The 16,605-nt window shown below is 39.4% G+C and overlaps 2 protein-coding genes and 1 long non-coding RNA gene across 3 annotated transcripts in view; all 3 read left to right on the top strand.

Moving 5' to 3' along the window:
- Positions 1 to 16,605, top strand: part of LOC134004461 (mitogen-activated protein kinase 12-like) — a 424,476-nt gene that overhangs the window by 134,737 nt on the left and 273,134 nt on the right. Inside the window, exons 2-13 of the mRNA XM_062443744.1 lie at positions 718 to 1,109; positions 1,983 to 2,112; positions 2,228 to 2,286; positions 2,369 to 2,480; positions 2,697 to 2,726; positions 3,275 to 3,322; positions 3,420 to 3,534; positions 3,628 to 3,699; positions 3,858 to 3,937; positions 4,798 to 4,876; positions 4,967 to 5,140; positions 5,486 to 5,747. Of these exons, the coding sequence (XP_062299728.1) occupies positions 991 to 1,109; positions 1,983 to 2,112; positions 2,228 to 2,286; positions 2,369 to 2,480; positions 2,697 to 2,726; positions 3,275 to 3,322; positions 3,420 to 3,534; positions 3,628 to 3,699; positions 3,858 to 3,937; positions 4,798 to 4,876; positions 4,967 to 5,140; positions 5,486 to 5,550 (1,083 nt within the window). The 5' untranslated portion in view covers positions 718 to 990 and the 3' untranslated portion in view covers positions 5,551 to 5,747. The remainder of the gene's footprint in view (positions 1 to 717; positions 1,110 to 1,982; positions 2,113 to 2,227; positions 2,287 to 2,368; positions 2,481 to 2,696; positions 2,727 to 3,274; positions 3,323 to 3,419; positions 3,535 to 3,627; positions 3,700 to 3,857; positions 3,938 to 4,797; positions 4,877 to 4,966; positions 5,141 to 5,485; positions 5,748 to 16,605) is intronic.
- On the top strand, positions 6,626 to 9,322 carry LOC134004815 (uncharacterized). Its single transcript, XM_062444211.1, has 4 exons — positions 6,626 to 6,732; positions 8,435 to 8,479; positions 8,662 to 8,904; positions 9,033 to 9,322. The coding sequence occupies exons 1-4, from the start codon at positions 6,654 to 6,656 to the stop codon at positions 9,320 to 9,322; spliced, it is 657 nt and encodes a 218-aa protein (XP_062300195.1). The 5' UTR covers positions 6,626 to 6,653.
- Positions 10,105 to 10,930, top strand: LOC134004689 (uncharacterized). The gene is made up of 3 exons (XR_009927850.1): positions 10,105 to 10,300; positions 10,383 to 10,498; positions 10,629 to 10,930. It is a non-coding gene; the product is annotated as an uncharacterized LOC134004689 (long non-coding RNA).

The following is a 16,605-nucleotide window of genomic DNA, read 5'->3' as shown; positions in this document are numbered from 1 at the left end:
TAGTATAGTATAGTATAATATCGTACAATTATTTAAACTTAGAGGTAGTATAGTATCGTATAATCTATTGTTGGTATAGTATAGTTTGTAGAGTAGTATAGTATTGTACAATTATTTAAACTTCTAGAATAGCATAGTTAGTCTATTGTTAATACAGTATAGTATAGTATAATCTATTGTTGGTATGGTATAGTATAGTATAATCTATTGTTGGTATAGTGAAGTATAGTATAGTTTAATCTATTGTTGGTATAGTGTAGTATAGTATAATCTAGTGTTGGTATAGTGTAGTATAGTATAGTATAGTATAGTGTAATCTATTGTTGGTGTAGTATAGTATAATCTATTGTTGGTATAGTATAGTATAGTTTGTATAGTAGACTATTGTACAATTATTTAAACTTATTGTAGTATAGTATTGTAAAACTGTGATTGTAATTATAAGCCATGTAAATAGATCATTTAGAAACCAAACTAAACTAAATCTTACAAATACAGCAAAAAATTAAATTAATTAAAAGATTGTTAAAAACGCTCCAACAAGCATAAAAGAAGTAAATGTTTTCCAGAGGATCTAGATGCCTATAAATGTAAAGTTATAGTGTCATCACAGCTCTATTATAGGAGTATTGTAGGGATAACTTTAGGGTGGGCAGATGTTTTGTGGCTTTTCCCCCCACATTGTAGACACACCCATAGACTGCCCAGGGCGACCAGGAGTTTTTGTGTGTGTGTGTGTGTGTGTGTGTGTGTTTGTGTGAGTGTGTGCGCGTTGGGGGTGTAACTGGCGACCCTGTCTGGCGCACAAGTGGTCCGCTGGTTCATCTGGAGGAATTTTGCCCACCACCTAACTCTTCACTGCGGGACGGACTGCGCGTCTTGCGGCGTCACAAAAGTACACAATTTCTTCACATGAGAATCCAGAGCGGACCAGACCCGAGAGTCGATCCAACTCATAATCTGACCTCAGCCTTGTCCAGTCGGTAGGGTATGGCTGTGCGGTCCAGGACGGGATACTACCGACAGGAGGTTAACAGAACCGTGTGGGAGGTTCCGGAGAGGTATCGGGACCTAAAGCAAGTCGGGACGGGGGCCTATGGCACTGTGTGGTGAGTCTAGGGAGGAAACTATCACCTTTAAAGCTCAGACTAATATCGAAAGATCGGTTTATATCACCTGATACGTATATACACACACTGAATTTGCCCTGTTTCTGTGAGTATCGTGCATTAAAACCACAGTGTGGTGGAAACAAAGTGGATCAACAACTACTCGTGTTATTGCAACAGGCTATGGGGAGATAACACTTTCTGTTATAGTGTTTTAAGAATTCAATGTCTCCTAACATAGAGCACACTACTGTCATAAGATGATCTGGTGATAAGCTTAACACAGATGTTTTAAAATTTAAATGACCAGAAGTCCTGTCTTTGTACCTTTTCATTGCTTGAGAAACAAACAGAAAGAACTTCTTCCCTGTCTGTATATTTTAAATGAGTACTTTATTTCACTCAGGTAGATTTTTTACCATCTCACTTATATTCTAGCTAAACAACAATATTGGCTCTGCTTCTGTGAAATATTTTGGTCAGTAGTCTCTCCACAGCTGGCTCTGCAGGGGCCTCACTTTGTAATCTATTGTGTGGACCAGAGTCAACAAAGAAAACCACCCCCAAGCCTCATTGTTGTGGGAAGTCAAAGACCCTGAATTAAGTGCACATAATGCACCTCAACTGTCTCCTCGAGCACAAAAAGACTCTTTCTTTCACAGCAGACTTTCAAGGCTTGTCATGGCAGGGGGAGTTACAGGTATAATAGCATTAATTGTGGCTCTGTCTCACGTAGCTGACGTTATTAATTACACACCGGATTTCCCTATAGACACGTTAACATGTCTTTTACTTTTAGATGTAGGGATTGAGCTTTTAGAGGTAAAACCTAACCACTTCTAACCACTTTTACCTACACAATGTCTTTTTCAGTTCAGCATGGGACCGTCGGACAGGGTCGCAGGTGGCCATCAAAAAACTTCACCGGCCATTCCAGTCCAAACTCTTTGCCAAAAGAGCTTACAGAGAGCTACGACTCCTCAAACACATGAAGCATGAAAATGTAAGAACTCATACCTTTAAAACTGAGATAAGTTGAAGGGTAAAATGGAAATGACAGCATTTTATTATAGAATAGCTTCTGACTTATTTTACCTCTGCTGATTGGCTCTGTGCAGGTAATCGGGCTGCTGGATGTCTTCACTGCTGAAATCTCATTGGACCGGCTTCGTAACTTGTAAGCTCCTATTCATTCCCTTTTGCTAATTATAAATTGTCACACCATCAGGATGATTTAATTCCTCTCCTCTTGTCTGCAGTTACTTGGTGATGCCGTTCATGGGCACCGACCTCGGCAAGCTGATGAAGCTAGAGAGATTATCAGAGGACAGAGTGCAGTTCCTCATCTATCAGATGCTGAAAGGACTCAAGGTGGACAACTCAACCGACACATTTATAGGAATGTTTCATTTCTTTAACTGAAACCTAATTACTGACAGAGTTACTGTGATAATTGAAAAGGATGTGAAGTGATTATAGTCTGTGATGTGTTAACAATTGTCTGAAGTAAGTGAGTTTGGTCCTGTATTTGTTTCTATAAGTTGAAGTTGAAGTCGCTGAAGTTGTCTGTTTCTCCTCCCTCCTCAGTACATCCACTCGGCAGGGATCATCCACAGGGTGCGTGAACTTTGACCTTTAAGACTGTGATCTTGGGGGGTGGGGCTCTTGCTCTTTTCGACACTAAATCCCTTTCATTCAGATTCCCACACCAGAAGCTTTACTGTGTGTGTGTGTGTGTGTGTGTGTGTGTGTGTGTGTGTGTGTGTGTGTGTGTGTGTGTGTGTGTGTGTGTGTGTGTGTGTTCTTTTATGTCTTTCTCAACTCGTGACAGAATGATATGGTATCTCGTAAATGTGTAATTATGTGTAAAAATGTGTAATTTCTAAAAAATATGGAGTGGAATGAGCTCACTACTGCCAGTCTTGGAGGAGGCAGCAGCCTTTCAGTCAAACGCAGGGACTCACAGTCAACCAGATGCCTTTACGTGTGTCTCAGGATGCTAAAATTAAAGTATTACTTCACAAATCAGTATTTATATATATATAAATGCTTAAAATGCATTAGGCAGCATAATTGAACTGATTCTGATGTTTAAAAACACAATGAAATGCTTTCTGAGGACAGTTTCTCATTATTTCCTGTCTCCACATCATTGTTTCCCACAGGACCTCAAACCTGGAAATTTAGCCATCAACCCGGACTGTGAGTTAAAGGTAATTTAGCTTTCCATAAAACCATCTTGACGTGAACTTCCCACCATGGAAACATTCACGTATTCAAGTTCTGCTTTTTTTTCTCTTTTTTCTTCAGATTCTTGACTTTGGCCTGGCGAGACAGGCTGACGCAGAGATGACCGGCTACGTTGTGACGCGCTGGTACAGAGCCCCCGAGGTTATTCTCAACTGGATGCATTACACACAAACTGGTAAAGTCTCATGTTTCCCAGCAGGGTAGTAAATTCCAGTAAGATCTGTTTCCCAGGAACAGTGAGAAATATGATGTTTGCTCTCTGTTTCAGTGGATATCTGGTCAGCTGGTTGTATCATGGCAGAGATGCTGCTTGGAAAGCCGCTGTTCAAGGGAAACGATCGTATCCTTAACTGTCCTCAAATGAGTTGATTTCCATTTGTCCCATGAAAGTATCATTGATTTATCTATTGTCTACATGTTGATCACACTTGTAAGTTCATGGTACAAATCCATACATGCCAGGCAAAGTATGATCCTTAACCCCTTACTTGCTGCCAGATCTGGACCAGCTCAGAGAAATCATGAAGATTACAGGAACCCCAGCTGCCGACTTTGTTATTAAACTACAGAGCCAAGATGTAGGTCTTAACGAGGGATTACACTGATGTTTTAAAGTTAACTTTTGAGTATAATCACTACCCTGCTGGATTCATGGTGGTTACAATTGAGTCCAGTAGTGAGTTTCACAGCATTTCAGAAAGTCCATAAAAATATTCAGACCGCTCCTGGGCTGGATTGCACCAGCTGTTTGTAAATCCATCACTAATTTAAAGACCTTCGTAAATTCTTATTAACTACAGCTACAGTTTAAACTAGTGATTTTCTAAATCAGGTTGCAGCATTAAAACTTTTGGTGGTGTGCAAATAGGTTGCAACATCTGTGTCGCAGCCTACTATTTAAACAGGAAGTTACTGTAGCATCAAAAACTGTAACACAGCTTCCAAAAATAATCAGTTGTAAATGTAGTACAACTTCGTTTTATTTATTATAAATAATTTATTTATAAATATGTGTGTTTTTGAATTAGTATGTTATGTTATTGTAAGTTGAAGTATATTGTGTTTTTTTCTGTGAAATAGTACAATATGTACCATTTAAATTCACCTATTGCCCAACAGCCAATATGTCCAGTCATCCGTGGTCGTTACAATGCATAAGAACCAGTTTGTGTGGTGCAACCGGTTTTAATTAAATATTTTTGTAAATCTCCATTTAGTAAACGCTTACCTTATAACTAGGCAAAGTACCTTCAGCTAGTTGATTGTTTCTAGAGCATGAAAGCACAATATAGATGAACTATCCGTCGACTGGATTGATGAAACATGTTTAGATGAAATGACTGTTAACATAATATAACAGGTATCAGAAGAATATGTTGTATGTACTAATTTGTTAAAAACCTTCCTGAACACGCTCCTCTGTCATCTTTCTCAACAGGCCAAAAACTACATCAGAAGTCTGCCAAAAGTACCCAAAAAAGATTTGCACACCCTTTTCTCCAAAGCTAGCTCAAATGGTATGTGAAGATCTCTGTTCTCAAGTTTACACAGCTATTGGTGCACTTAACTCAGTCATGCTGACTTTGACATATCTCTCTGCATCACAGCAGTGTGTGTTTTGGAGAAGATGCTGCTTCTGGACCCCGAGCAGAGGGTGAGCGCCTCGGAGGCACTCGACCTGCCTTTCTTCAGCGAGTTCAGAGATACAGAGGAGGAGACTGAGGCGCAGCCATACGATCAGACCATGGACAACACAGACCTGCCACTGGACCAGTGGAAACGTAAGAGAGAATAGAGAATTCACATTTAAAAGCTTTATTCCTTTAAGAGACAGTTGTTTTTTTATGTAATTACAGGCCAGTGAAACTCAAATTTAAAGGGGAAGGAAGTGAGTGAAGCTGTGCCGCAAAGTTGTGCGTCAGGAAATTAATTTTGTTACAGTTCCTGCTGTTTGCCAGAGGAGGTCAATAAAGGTCTTAGACTAGCTGATGCTTCTGTGAACATACTAAAAAACACACAAGGTGCTATTTACGTACTATTGGAAAAGTAGAAAAAACGAGACAGTGTTAGAAGAGAAAAGTAGGTCAGACAGCTGATGCATTTTCCTTCCCTTTGTGTTTGTGCAGGTCACACGTTCACAGAGATACTGACGTTCAGGCCGCAGAGGGACTCCAGAGAGACGACACTTTAACAGGACGCTCACTCTTATGCACATCCACACAAACCTCTGCACACACACGTGCCGACACACAACTTTGCACATGTTCATGCACCAACCCAAACATACAAACCCCCCAAAAATATTTTTATGTTTTCATAATATGTGGCTTTTTTATGTGTAGGGGAAATATGCATGGCTAGTTTTGTTTTTTTTTGTTTTTTTACAGTGTTTGATTTCAATAAATATGATTTGTTCAATAGATGTGATGCCCAGCTGTCATTTCAGTGTCATAAGTGTCACACTTTTCAGTCCATCATCTTTAGATAAAATGTCCCTATATAAATTCCTTCTCACGGCTTCTCGGAAGTTATGCTATCAATTGTGTCACAGTTTTAAGTGTGTTTGCCTTCTGATAATGGACCATCGGGAACTAAAGGTGACGTCACCTAATGTACATACTAAGGTACATGTGACAAGTCACCTAATGTACATACTAAGGCACATGTGACAAGTCACGTACTTTATAGCAACATTATATCAATCTAGTTTTACTTTATTTTTTTACACTGTAGCTCATATTTTATTCAAAGTAAATATCCTGTATTGCATTTTGTTTGAAACATTTGACTCTAAAATACAAATGTCTGTTTACCAATATGAAATCATCATTTATACAGGACATACTCCCTTATACCGGTAACATTTCAAAACATTGCCTTTTTTGGGGCTGGTCACACTCCTTCCAGCTGATTCTGAGCCAGAAGCCCAAAGACAGGAGCAGTGTTCCTCTGTAGTACTCCACTCCAGCCTTTCCATGGATTCCCATCTCATCTGGAAAATTAACCCAAGATGTACATATATATCTGAATCGATTACTTGAAGCTGTGGGGGAAAAGTCATTAATTGTGAAATCCAGTAAAAGCTGTGAGTCACAATCTTCTCCCCTTATTATATAGCCTAGCGTTGTGTCGTGAGAAATGCCTTTTCCATTTGCGTGACTAAGAAGACAGATAAGTTTCTCCTCGGCTCTTTCTGATAAGAGCTGGCCGCCTGCTTATATTGACTGACCGACTGTACAGTGCCAGTTGCTGTTTATTTCCTGGTGGCTGTTCACTTCAGATCTTAACGGGACAATGGATAACACCTACAAGTCTAAACAAAATGGAGGATATTCAAATCTCAGCAGTTTGTTTTTGCTGCTGTTTCTGGCAGGTAACATAAGGATTTACTTTTTGTCACAGTTACCAGTGAGAGTGACAGTGAGAGTGTTTCTGCCGACTGTTGAGAAAGTTGGGATTTTTACCATATTTTTTTATAATTCTTAATTGGAAAACATTTTACGTATATTACTGAATATAAATGTTAGAAATAAAGTAACAATAATTCACTTTGGCAAAGTATTTTTCCTATTATTCATTACCTTTACATGAGTTCATAAACACTCGTGTTCTGGTTTAAGTCGACCACTCTATGGACCTGATTTACTAAGATCCCAAATAAAGTTAAAGTACTAATTTGTGTCTACAGTCTAATACATTGTACGTTTGGTTAGAGTGTGTTTCGCTTGTGATTTACTAAGAATAACAGCGTAAATGACAACAGGTGCAGCAGGTGTTAAACAGCTGTATTTAAATGAAGGTTTTGCGTGTATCCATAGAGAGTTTGGACGAGCAGAAAGCCCGCAAGCGCAAAATGAAATGTGAACCCGTGGAAGAGGTTAACAAACATATAGAATTACAGCAGGAAAAAAGTACCAGAAAAAACGCTACATGGGAGAGTATTTGCGTCAATGCTGTTAGTAAAACCAAAAATATTCCTTTCCAAAAATATTAACACGGGTGTGGGAAAAAATAGTTCTCTGCGTATTCTGTCATTGTGCCAACACTTTCCCTTTAAGCGTATTATTTATAGACGCAGTCACCACCAGGGGCGCCTCCAGGGATTTTGGGCCCCATGAAAAGATATCACATTGGGCCCCACCACCGCACACATGTCACGCCAACCATGCGCAACTGCTGTAACCACACCTCCACCTTTGAGGGCTTGCAACTCTCTTGTAGTCCAATACTAACTGTACAATATTTACTGACATTGAGCTGTGAAAATATAACAATGTGTTGACATGCATGCAAAATACTGCATGCAAATAAAGTGTTAGTTTATTGTGTTTAATTGATATCAAGTTTACACACACACAAACCTTTAGTAAATCAGGCCCTAGGAGTGTTGTCTGTTTCTCTTATGTCATTATTCAGCTATCTCCCTTGACACCTACTTGTGTCAGAGCAACTCACGTCGTTGGCTTACAGTTTAATGTGTGACCTTTTGAAGTATGTGGTATTTTAAACGGACATACTTGTAATTAAAGCTACCAGTTAAAGTTCAGAAAGTCAAAGTTCAGAAAGCAGCAGAGAGAACCAACATGGTGTGCATTATGATATAGAGTATGCTTAGCTTTGACAATGTAATAAATTCTTATATATGAAAATCATCTTTACAAACATATTTGTGTGGTTCTAGTAACCCTAGTGCCTGTGGTACATTCATGCAGTACCCTTTGGGTTCCTGTAGTATTTTCCTGTGGCCCCCATAGACTTGAACACAGGTTCTATAGTACTTTACCATTATTCTGTGGCACTGGTACCTCATGTTCTCATTATACTCAAACACTTTGAGTATACTTTGGGACGTTACTGTACCCTGTGTTGCTCTTACTTGTTTGGTCCTGAGGTAACTTTTCTTTCTTCTGAGCAAACTCCCTCCACTGATTGAGTTAAAAGCTCTAAAAATGGGTTACATATGGTTAAATATTTGTAAAACTACCATTTCCAATTTAAAGAATTAACTTTTGATGCTTTATACCAGATGTTTTACTTGTTAAAAATAACACATGTTTTTTTTACCATATGTGTAGGTCTTCAGCCAGCACTGTCCACTCATACAGATCAACCTGAACCAGGTAATAATGATAATGATAACATATTTACATTCAATGCACCATAAATCTTATCTTAAATTTGCTGTCTGTATCATCCTAAACATTCATCTGTTACACAATTTACTGTGTGTTGGTGTGAAGATATTTGAACATTACATGTCAAAATCACTGCAGTAATTGTGTTTTTTTGACATTTTTGTAAGGACTGCAAATAGAGTTCTTGGGTCTGGGCTATGCGACTGTGGGCGTGCCAAGCAGCATTGGGTGTCAAGTGTCTAACTGCCCTGCATGTACCTACTCCATGTCTATGGATGAACAGAAAGTCCAGGGCAATGTCCTATCCTTCACTCTTAACAGCTGGGTGAAGACCTTGACAGTATCATGTACAGCCACGGATGTAGAAACAAAGCTAAGTGCAATAGCAACAACGTCACTGCAGGGACTAGGTATGTGATTGTTGACTCATCATATGAAGCAATTTGTGCCATGGCGTATAGAATAACCGTCTTACATCCATAATGAATGTGCTACATATGAATGCCTTTCCCTACTGACTCATATGTTTGTGTTTCAGCTGGACCTGCCAACGTTTCTATCACAGGTCCTGGTGTGATGAATCCCACAGTGAGCCACACCTATAGTTGCCATGCCAACTGTCGGCCGTCATGTTTCTATGCCTGGAAGTTAAATCAGGGCCCTTGGATCAGGGGTCAAGGGAATGTTATATCAGTCACTGCTCAGGAGATGCACAGCCTCTCAACTCTCAACTGCAAAGCCACCAATACTATATCTAGGCTGTTTGTCTCTGCAACCAAAACCATTAATGTGACGTGTAAGTCAAGAGTTTCACTACTGGTGGAGTGAATGCTTTCTTGCTGCGCCCCTCAATACTGATGTTAGCTTCTGGTTGTAAAGAAAGGAATAGTTTGTCATTTTGGGAAATACTATATTGGAGTTTTGCTGACAGATGAGATTGTTACCACTTTGATGTACAGCCAGCATTCACTTAGCTTAGTTTTAGTTTAGTGTAAAGCGTAAGAACAGCTATCTTAGCTCTGTCCCAAGGTAAACCAACCTCCCAGCATCTCTAATATCTAGCTCACTAATCAACCCCTTCGTATTTAATTTATTTTCAAAAGTTAAAATAAGTGTCATCACCGTCTAGATGTTTCTACCTGTTTCCACCTGTTTCCACCTGTTTCCAGGCTTTATGCTATGCTAAGGTAACAGTGGCATGTGTGGTATCAGTCTTCTTATTTAATGTCAAACTGTTCCTTTAATTGCTGTGCTAGAGTACTTAAACACAAAATAATCAGATGAATAAAAAATGAAGTTATATGTTTCATTTCAATTGTTATGAACAATATATCTTAATTTCTGCTGAAATGGAACATGTGTTGTTTAGGATCACAGCTATTTGTATGCATTTATTATTTGCAGATGTGTTTAGTTTTCCTAAAAATATCTGGGTTTCCCTGGTTTGCACTTTGGAAACGGTTAATGTTGAAACAAGACAACACACCATAAACAAGTTTTTCAATTACAATTCATGAGCTTCTTCTCACTAATCAATCGTCTCTATCCTTTTTTCAGCTGGTCCATCAGATTTACAGATCAAAGGCCCCGATGTGATAGAAGTGGCAGAAGTGTCCAAATTTGTGTGTACTGCTCAGTGTCTGCCTTCTTGCCGATACGTGTTGTCTGCGGAAGGTCAGACCGTAAAGGGAAACGAGGTCGAGTTGTCAGTGGATGAAGACCTTCAATCTATCACTCTCAAGTGTGATGCACAAAACATTGTCTCAAAGAAGATAATTACAGCTGTGAAAACTATACAAGTAAAAGGTAGATCAACTCAGAAAGGCATAACACCCTAGGGCACTGTACATGTTCAAGCTTTCTTATTTTTCTTGTTTCTTGTGTACAGGGTTTGGGAAAATAGGACCCCGCAACCCGTCCACTCGTCCTACAGAAACTTCAGCTGTGCTGCTGCTGGCCTTTATCATTTCTACTGTCTTCACATTGTGATTTGATTGCAGACAGGTGAGGCTACTAAGTGTAACAGTTAGTTTTATCTGATCATTTAGTACAATCATTTTAGCTGTAGGCCTGTTTGTAGGAACAGAATTATTGTTCTCACCACCATAAAAGTATGCTTTCTTTATCTTTCCAGGTTCTGCTAATGAATTTTGAAGAAAATTGATTTGTGGGAAATTGAGTCATGTACCTGTAATCTCCTGCAGCATATTGTTCTTATCTATTTGTCCCACATGTTGACAGTGGGTTGGACCCTATATGTACTTTGTTATAAGTGATGTGAAGCGGTACTTTAATATCAAGATATACAGGAGGGAGTGTGTGCATTGAAACATCAGAATTTGTCGACATAATGTGAGAGAATGATTTTGTATGTGTCAGCTGCATTATTCAAATTATTTTTGAAATGTAAATGTCCATACATGAATAAAATGCACTGATGACTCTTACCACAAGACTCACATTTTTTCTTCAGTTACCAAATAAGGACAAAACACATTATCTTGCAATAAAATTCTGAATAAAATCAGTGTAGTGGTGTTTCACACTTGAGAGGCAGACACAGCTGTTTTCAATTAGACTTTTGCTCAGGTTGTTAGGTGGAGCTATATTGAAAATTACTGTAGGTCACAAGTAATAAGAATTGTAAATCTATAATCACTTCCACCCAAACTGTGAAGGAGATGTTGCTCAACCACAGTCTGTACACGCCTAAACAGTCTTGAGAGGAGGTCTAACCAGGCAAGATAAGTGAAAACAGCTGTGCAGGTGTGCCATGGGTATTCAAGAGCTCTAAATGAGTCTCTCTTGTGAATATAAAAATGTCTGAATTATCCGTGGCTCCACCTGCAGGCTGTTTGGTTATGGTACACTACAGAGATCAGACTGAAAGTGATACCAGTAAGCTCCTGTGCTCTGCTGTCATTTACTTGAAGTTTGGCTCATGCCTGTCATAAGACTGTCCAATCATAAATTAAACTTAAAAGTCAAAACTACAAACCAAAACTGGCAGGCTGGCAACAAAAATAAAAGGCACAATAAAGATCACAGAATAGAATCAGCCACCAGCTCAGATGTATTTGAAAAAACTTCATTTATAACGTTCAGTGCAGGATAACTGTTAAAATGTGTTGTGTAGACTATATTGACTATATTGGCGAAACTGTTACAGTTCTATATTTCAATTATTAATCACATGAATGCAATTTTTAAACAAAAGGTGTTATCAGTCTTACACACGTGAGGTAAATGTTTGCTGTCTGACACTAGCAGTGACAAGGTTCACATCAGTCCACTGATAAAATTTCTTAAGTGTTTCCCTGTGTTTCCTTATACCTGTTATACATTGTAAGGTTAAATGTAATTAACGACTAACTGGCATTGTTGGGGTGATTATACTGGAATACTGGGGCGGTGACTGTCATACATTAAATACGTTGTACATACATCAGCAAAATCACAGAGAAAAAAATCAAACATATCAGATCTCGCAGACAGCTCAAGTTGTATTCTATCGAGATGATGTGATAAATTGAGTTTAAAATCTTTACATATGCAATCACGGGCAGATATGCTGAAAAAAGAGAGCCACATTATCTGACCTGGATTAACTGTGCAGGTACAAAAGAATCAACCGCACTCCATAGAACACCACACAATAACTTGGCTGCTTGCATGCACACCCTCTGCCGAGAATAACACCAGCTGATAACCAATAATTTGCGCTCTTTTGCCAGGAACATAAGGTCATTTGTTGTCTGTGTTTTGAATTTGTTTGATAATGTGGGCAAGGCCTGTTCTCTGTGGGTTATAAAAGTGGAGAGTTAACAGAGAGTGGATTCAGACTGTCTGTGGCACCATGGTTCATCACTCAGCCTTCCTGCTGCTCCTGCTCACCTGCCTGGCAGGTAAGAGGCTGCTCTGCTCAGCCTTCATCTACACGCGAACGATCAGCATTATAGCAGAATTTTATACAAAAAATATTTTATATCATGTTCATGTTTTAACTGCCATTTACTTAATTCATTATGTTAATTCATTCTTTTTTTTCCCTCATATTAAAGGTTTTCCTGTCAGTGAAACTGAGCAGGGTGGAACCATGGTGGTCATCCCATGTAAGTTCCTGTTTTAATACTAGCTCATCATTTCTATTTTTAAATGTTTGAAAACTGCATGAGTCATAGTCTTCCATTTCTGTATGAGTTGAGTAAGAATTTTAAATGTGTATCATAATGAATTTATGAAACCTTAAAGTTTTTTGGTCTAAAAGGAAGAAGGGACACCCGCACGCTGTCTTCCCTTGGCACTAGGCACATGCTGACAAATCAAATAAACATCTTTATATACAAAAGGCAGGCTTCAGAGTGACCAATTACCACACACATTTTATTAGAGGCTATAGGCTGCACCTTGTGGCTAAATGTGAACTCTTCTTATATATGACCTAATTTAGACTCAATTACATCTACATATAGGCATTGAATCATCCCAAGAAGGAGTTTAGAGAAATTGCCGTAGTGTGGAGAGATTAACACCAAAGGGCAACATGAGGGAAAAGCCATCATAAAGGCCCACATTATAACATAACATTTAATAATAGCTCATCATTCATACTATTATGGGTGAGAGTTTGCAATGTGTATACAGTGTCTCTAGGGCAAGAAAAGTTTTTCTATACCAGTGATAATTAAAGTAATAATATCATGGTTAAAGGCATTCATTAAAATTAACTGCAATAGGATAATAACATTTCTACAGAACTTTAGATTTTTTAGTTAATTGATCCTCTGGACATTTTGCCTGTTCATGTGTTCCCTCAGTAGCACATCCTTCATCCAAATCTGCTTCCAAACTTTTCAGCTGGGCCATCAAATATACAGATCAGTGGTCCAGCCTCTCTGACTGCAGGAGTTACATCGGTCTTTACCTGCTCAGCTCACTGCCCGTCCTCCTGCAGCTACTCATGGACTGTTGTCGTGGAAGATGAGACATTTGATACTGCACAAGGCAACACCATTTCTGTCACTCCACCTGCTGGCACTGTTACCTCTGAAAAACTGATCTGTGTGGTTGAGGACACCGTCGCCCATCTCTTCATTTCTAAGACTGTGTCGCTGTGGGTGGCAAGTACGTGAAAGAACTTCCCAAATAAAAATAAATATGCTAAACAAATAGCAATGAACAATAAAAAGCAACTACGCTGGGTATAGTGCATGAGAAAAACATGTTGGCTTACTGTTAAAGCTGTTTGGATATTGATGATTGATTGCATTGATGTATTTGATCCCCATTTGTATACCTGCTTTACATTGCTGATTACATTTTGATTAACTGTTGTTATATTTTGATTCAATTATCATTAAGTTACATTTTATATTGTTAACAGCAATTATTTTGATAACACTCATGAGATTAAAGCCAGACTAAGTAGCCTAATTTTTGCAAGATGAAATAGCACATGCCATTATTCTGAAATTGTTAATTTGGACCACAGTTGCTGCACTTCAGAAGGTTATATAGTGTTGCTTCAAATCATATGCAAATGACTTAAACTCAAACATTCATGTTCGGCTGTAACTTTGTCAAATGATAAAAATCCATTCAAACTTCCTTTTCTTTACTCCTTCTTAAGCTTTATCTGACATTAGCATTGCTGGTGACACCACAGTGATGATGGGGAAACAGCACAGGTTCACATGCTTGGCCATGTGCATTCCATCCTGCAATTTGACCTGGAAGTACATGGGGAAGACTTTCCCAGGCGATGAATTCCAGATACCCACTTTGCATCAGGAGGACAAGTCAACATTTGCCAGTCACTTGCAGATAGATGTTAGTGACTACTTTAAATTTGAGTTACTGACCTGTGAGGCCACCAACACTGCATCTCAGGCCACTATCAGCACTACTAAGAACCTCACTGTCATTGGTGAGTCTGTGATATCGTTCCCACCTGATTTTTTCATATTACGAGATATGAAAAACTAATCACACCATGTCCTTCATGTTTATGTTAAGTGTTTTGAATGTTTTCTGTGCACAGATCCCGTCTCAGTGCATCCCATCTCTCAGGATGAGCCAGTAGCAGGCAAGAATTTCTCTCTGCAGTGTGCTGGCTCTCAGAGTACAGTCATTACATGGCTGAAGAACAAACAACCAATGCCAACATCTGACAGAGTGCTTTTCTCCACTAACAACTTAACGATGACCTTTAGTCATCTCCTGGAGACAGATGACGGTTTATACCAATGCGTGGTGGCAGATGGGGCAACCGGAATCCAGTCTGCTGCCTACAACATGCAAGTAACCTGTGAGTATACTGGGGTCCCAGTCACAATCATAGTCTATATGCAAGTTTCAGCTGTGGTCCCCAAACAATAGGACACAAATATGGCTGTCTAAAGCTAATACTAAGCCTCCTTCGCTCCTTACATTTTTAAAGAGGTCCATTTTGTTTGCTCTACCTTCCCTGCAGATGGACCGTTCTCATTGTGGATCAGTGGGACTGACGTAGTGACAGTGGGAATCCCTTATGGTTTCCAATGCTCAGCCAATTGCAACCCACCATGCCAGTTCACCTGGACCAGGGGTAATGTGACCTCCCAGGGGTCAGAGTTGAACCTGCAGCTCAGGGAACTAGAACCAACACAAAAACTGACCTGCACAGCAATCAACCCTGCTACAGGAGCATCAGCCACTGTTCAAAAAACACTGCAAGTGACAGGTAATAATAAGATTGAATTTGAGTTTATATGTTTTCTTTGGAGGAATACCTTTAAAAAATAATAATTGAATATCAACTTTTCAGAGGGACCATCAAATATACAGATCAGTGGTCCAGCCTTTCTGACTGTAGGAGCTGAATCCGTCTTTAACTGCTCGGCTCACTGCTACCCCTCGTGCAGCTACTCATGGACTGTTATTGTGGAAAAGCAGAGGTATCCTACTGTACAAGGCAACACCATTTCTGTCACTCCACCTTCTAGTATTCTTCACTCTGAAAAACTGGTCTGTTATGCTGAGGACCCTGTCTCCCATCTGTTTATCTCTACGACTCTGATGCTGTGGGTGCCAAGTACGTATAAGAAATAACTTGGAAGTTTGACTTAACAATTTACATAGCAGCCATTAACCATTGAATTGTTAATAGAAAAGACAGAATCACCTGTACTGATATTTATACAGTAAATACAGCTATTAGATAATTTTTTATTACATTTTGATTGCACACGTGATGCTGTAACCTCGCACAATGCATTCAAATGCCTTTTTATGTCTGCTTCTTTAGGTGTATCTGACATTACCATTGCTGGTGACACTTCAGTGATGATGGGGAAAAAGTATACCTTCATATGCTTGGCCACATGCATTCCATCCTGCACCTTTACATGGAAGTACATGGGGAAGACTTTCCACGGAGACATAATCCATTTACCCATCATGTTTAAGGATGACACACAACAGTTTGCCAGTCATCTGCAGATAACTGTTAGTGACTACTCTAAAGCTGAACCTCTGATCTGCGAGGCCACAAACACTTTATCTCAGGCCACTATCACAACCACTAAGGACCTCATTGCCATTGGTGAGTCTAAGATATTGCTCCCACCTTATTTTCAACAGATTAGGTTTTGGTTTGAGTTTTTGGAATGGTTTAGGAGTGACTTTAGCAATCCTATAATGATAATCCTTTTTGATATTCTCTCTGGACAGATCCCATATCAGTGCGTCCCACCTCTCTGCCAGCGGTAGGCGAGACTTTCTCTCTGCAATGTGTTGGTTCTCAAAATCCAATGTCTATTACATGGCTGAAGAACAAACAACTGATGCCAGCATCTGACAGAGTGCATTACTCTGATGACAACAGTATTATGACCTTTAGTCCTCTCCTGCTGGCAGATGACGGTTTATACCAATGTGTTGTGGCAGGGGGGGCAACCCTCATCCAGTCTGCTGGCTACGAGTTGCAACTAAGCTGTGAGTATACTAGGGTTGTTAATCACACAGTCTATGTTCAGTGGGGCAGAGGTGTCCAACATGTTTGACAGCGGACACATGGCTTGCTTGTATTGAAATAAACTCAATGGTCACCTTATCCAAACTGATTGTTTGCT

This window comes from Scomber scombrus, chromosome 22 (assembly GCF_963691925.1).
Source record: "Scomber scombrus chromosome 22, fScoSco1.1, whole genome shotgun sequence".
NCBI classification, from domain to species: domain Eukaryota; kingdom Metazoa; phylum Chordata; class Actinopteri; order Scombriformes; family Scombridae; genus Scomber; species Scomber scombrus.
The sequence above is the reverse complement of the archived record's forward strand: the minus strand, read 5'-3'. Positions and strand labels throughout refer to the sequence as shown.

Excerpts from the sequence above, each read along its gene's own strand:
- LOC134004815 (XM_062444211.1), top strand. The coding sequence starts at position 6,654 with ATGGATAACACCTACAAGTCTAAACAAAATGGAGGATATTCAAATCTC. Across the intron at positions 6,733-8,434 it reads TTTGCTGCTGTTTCTGGCAG|GTCTTCAGCCAGCACTGTCC; the intron begins GTAACATAAGGA and ends CCATATGTGTAG. Across the intron at positions 8,480-8,661 it reads TACAGATCAACCTGAACCAG|GACTGCAAATAGAGTTCTTG; the intron begins GTAATAATGATA and ends CATTTTTGTAAG.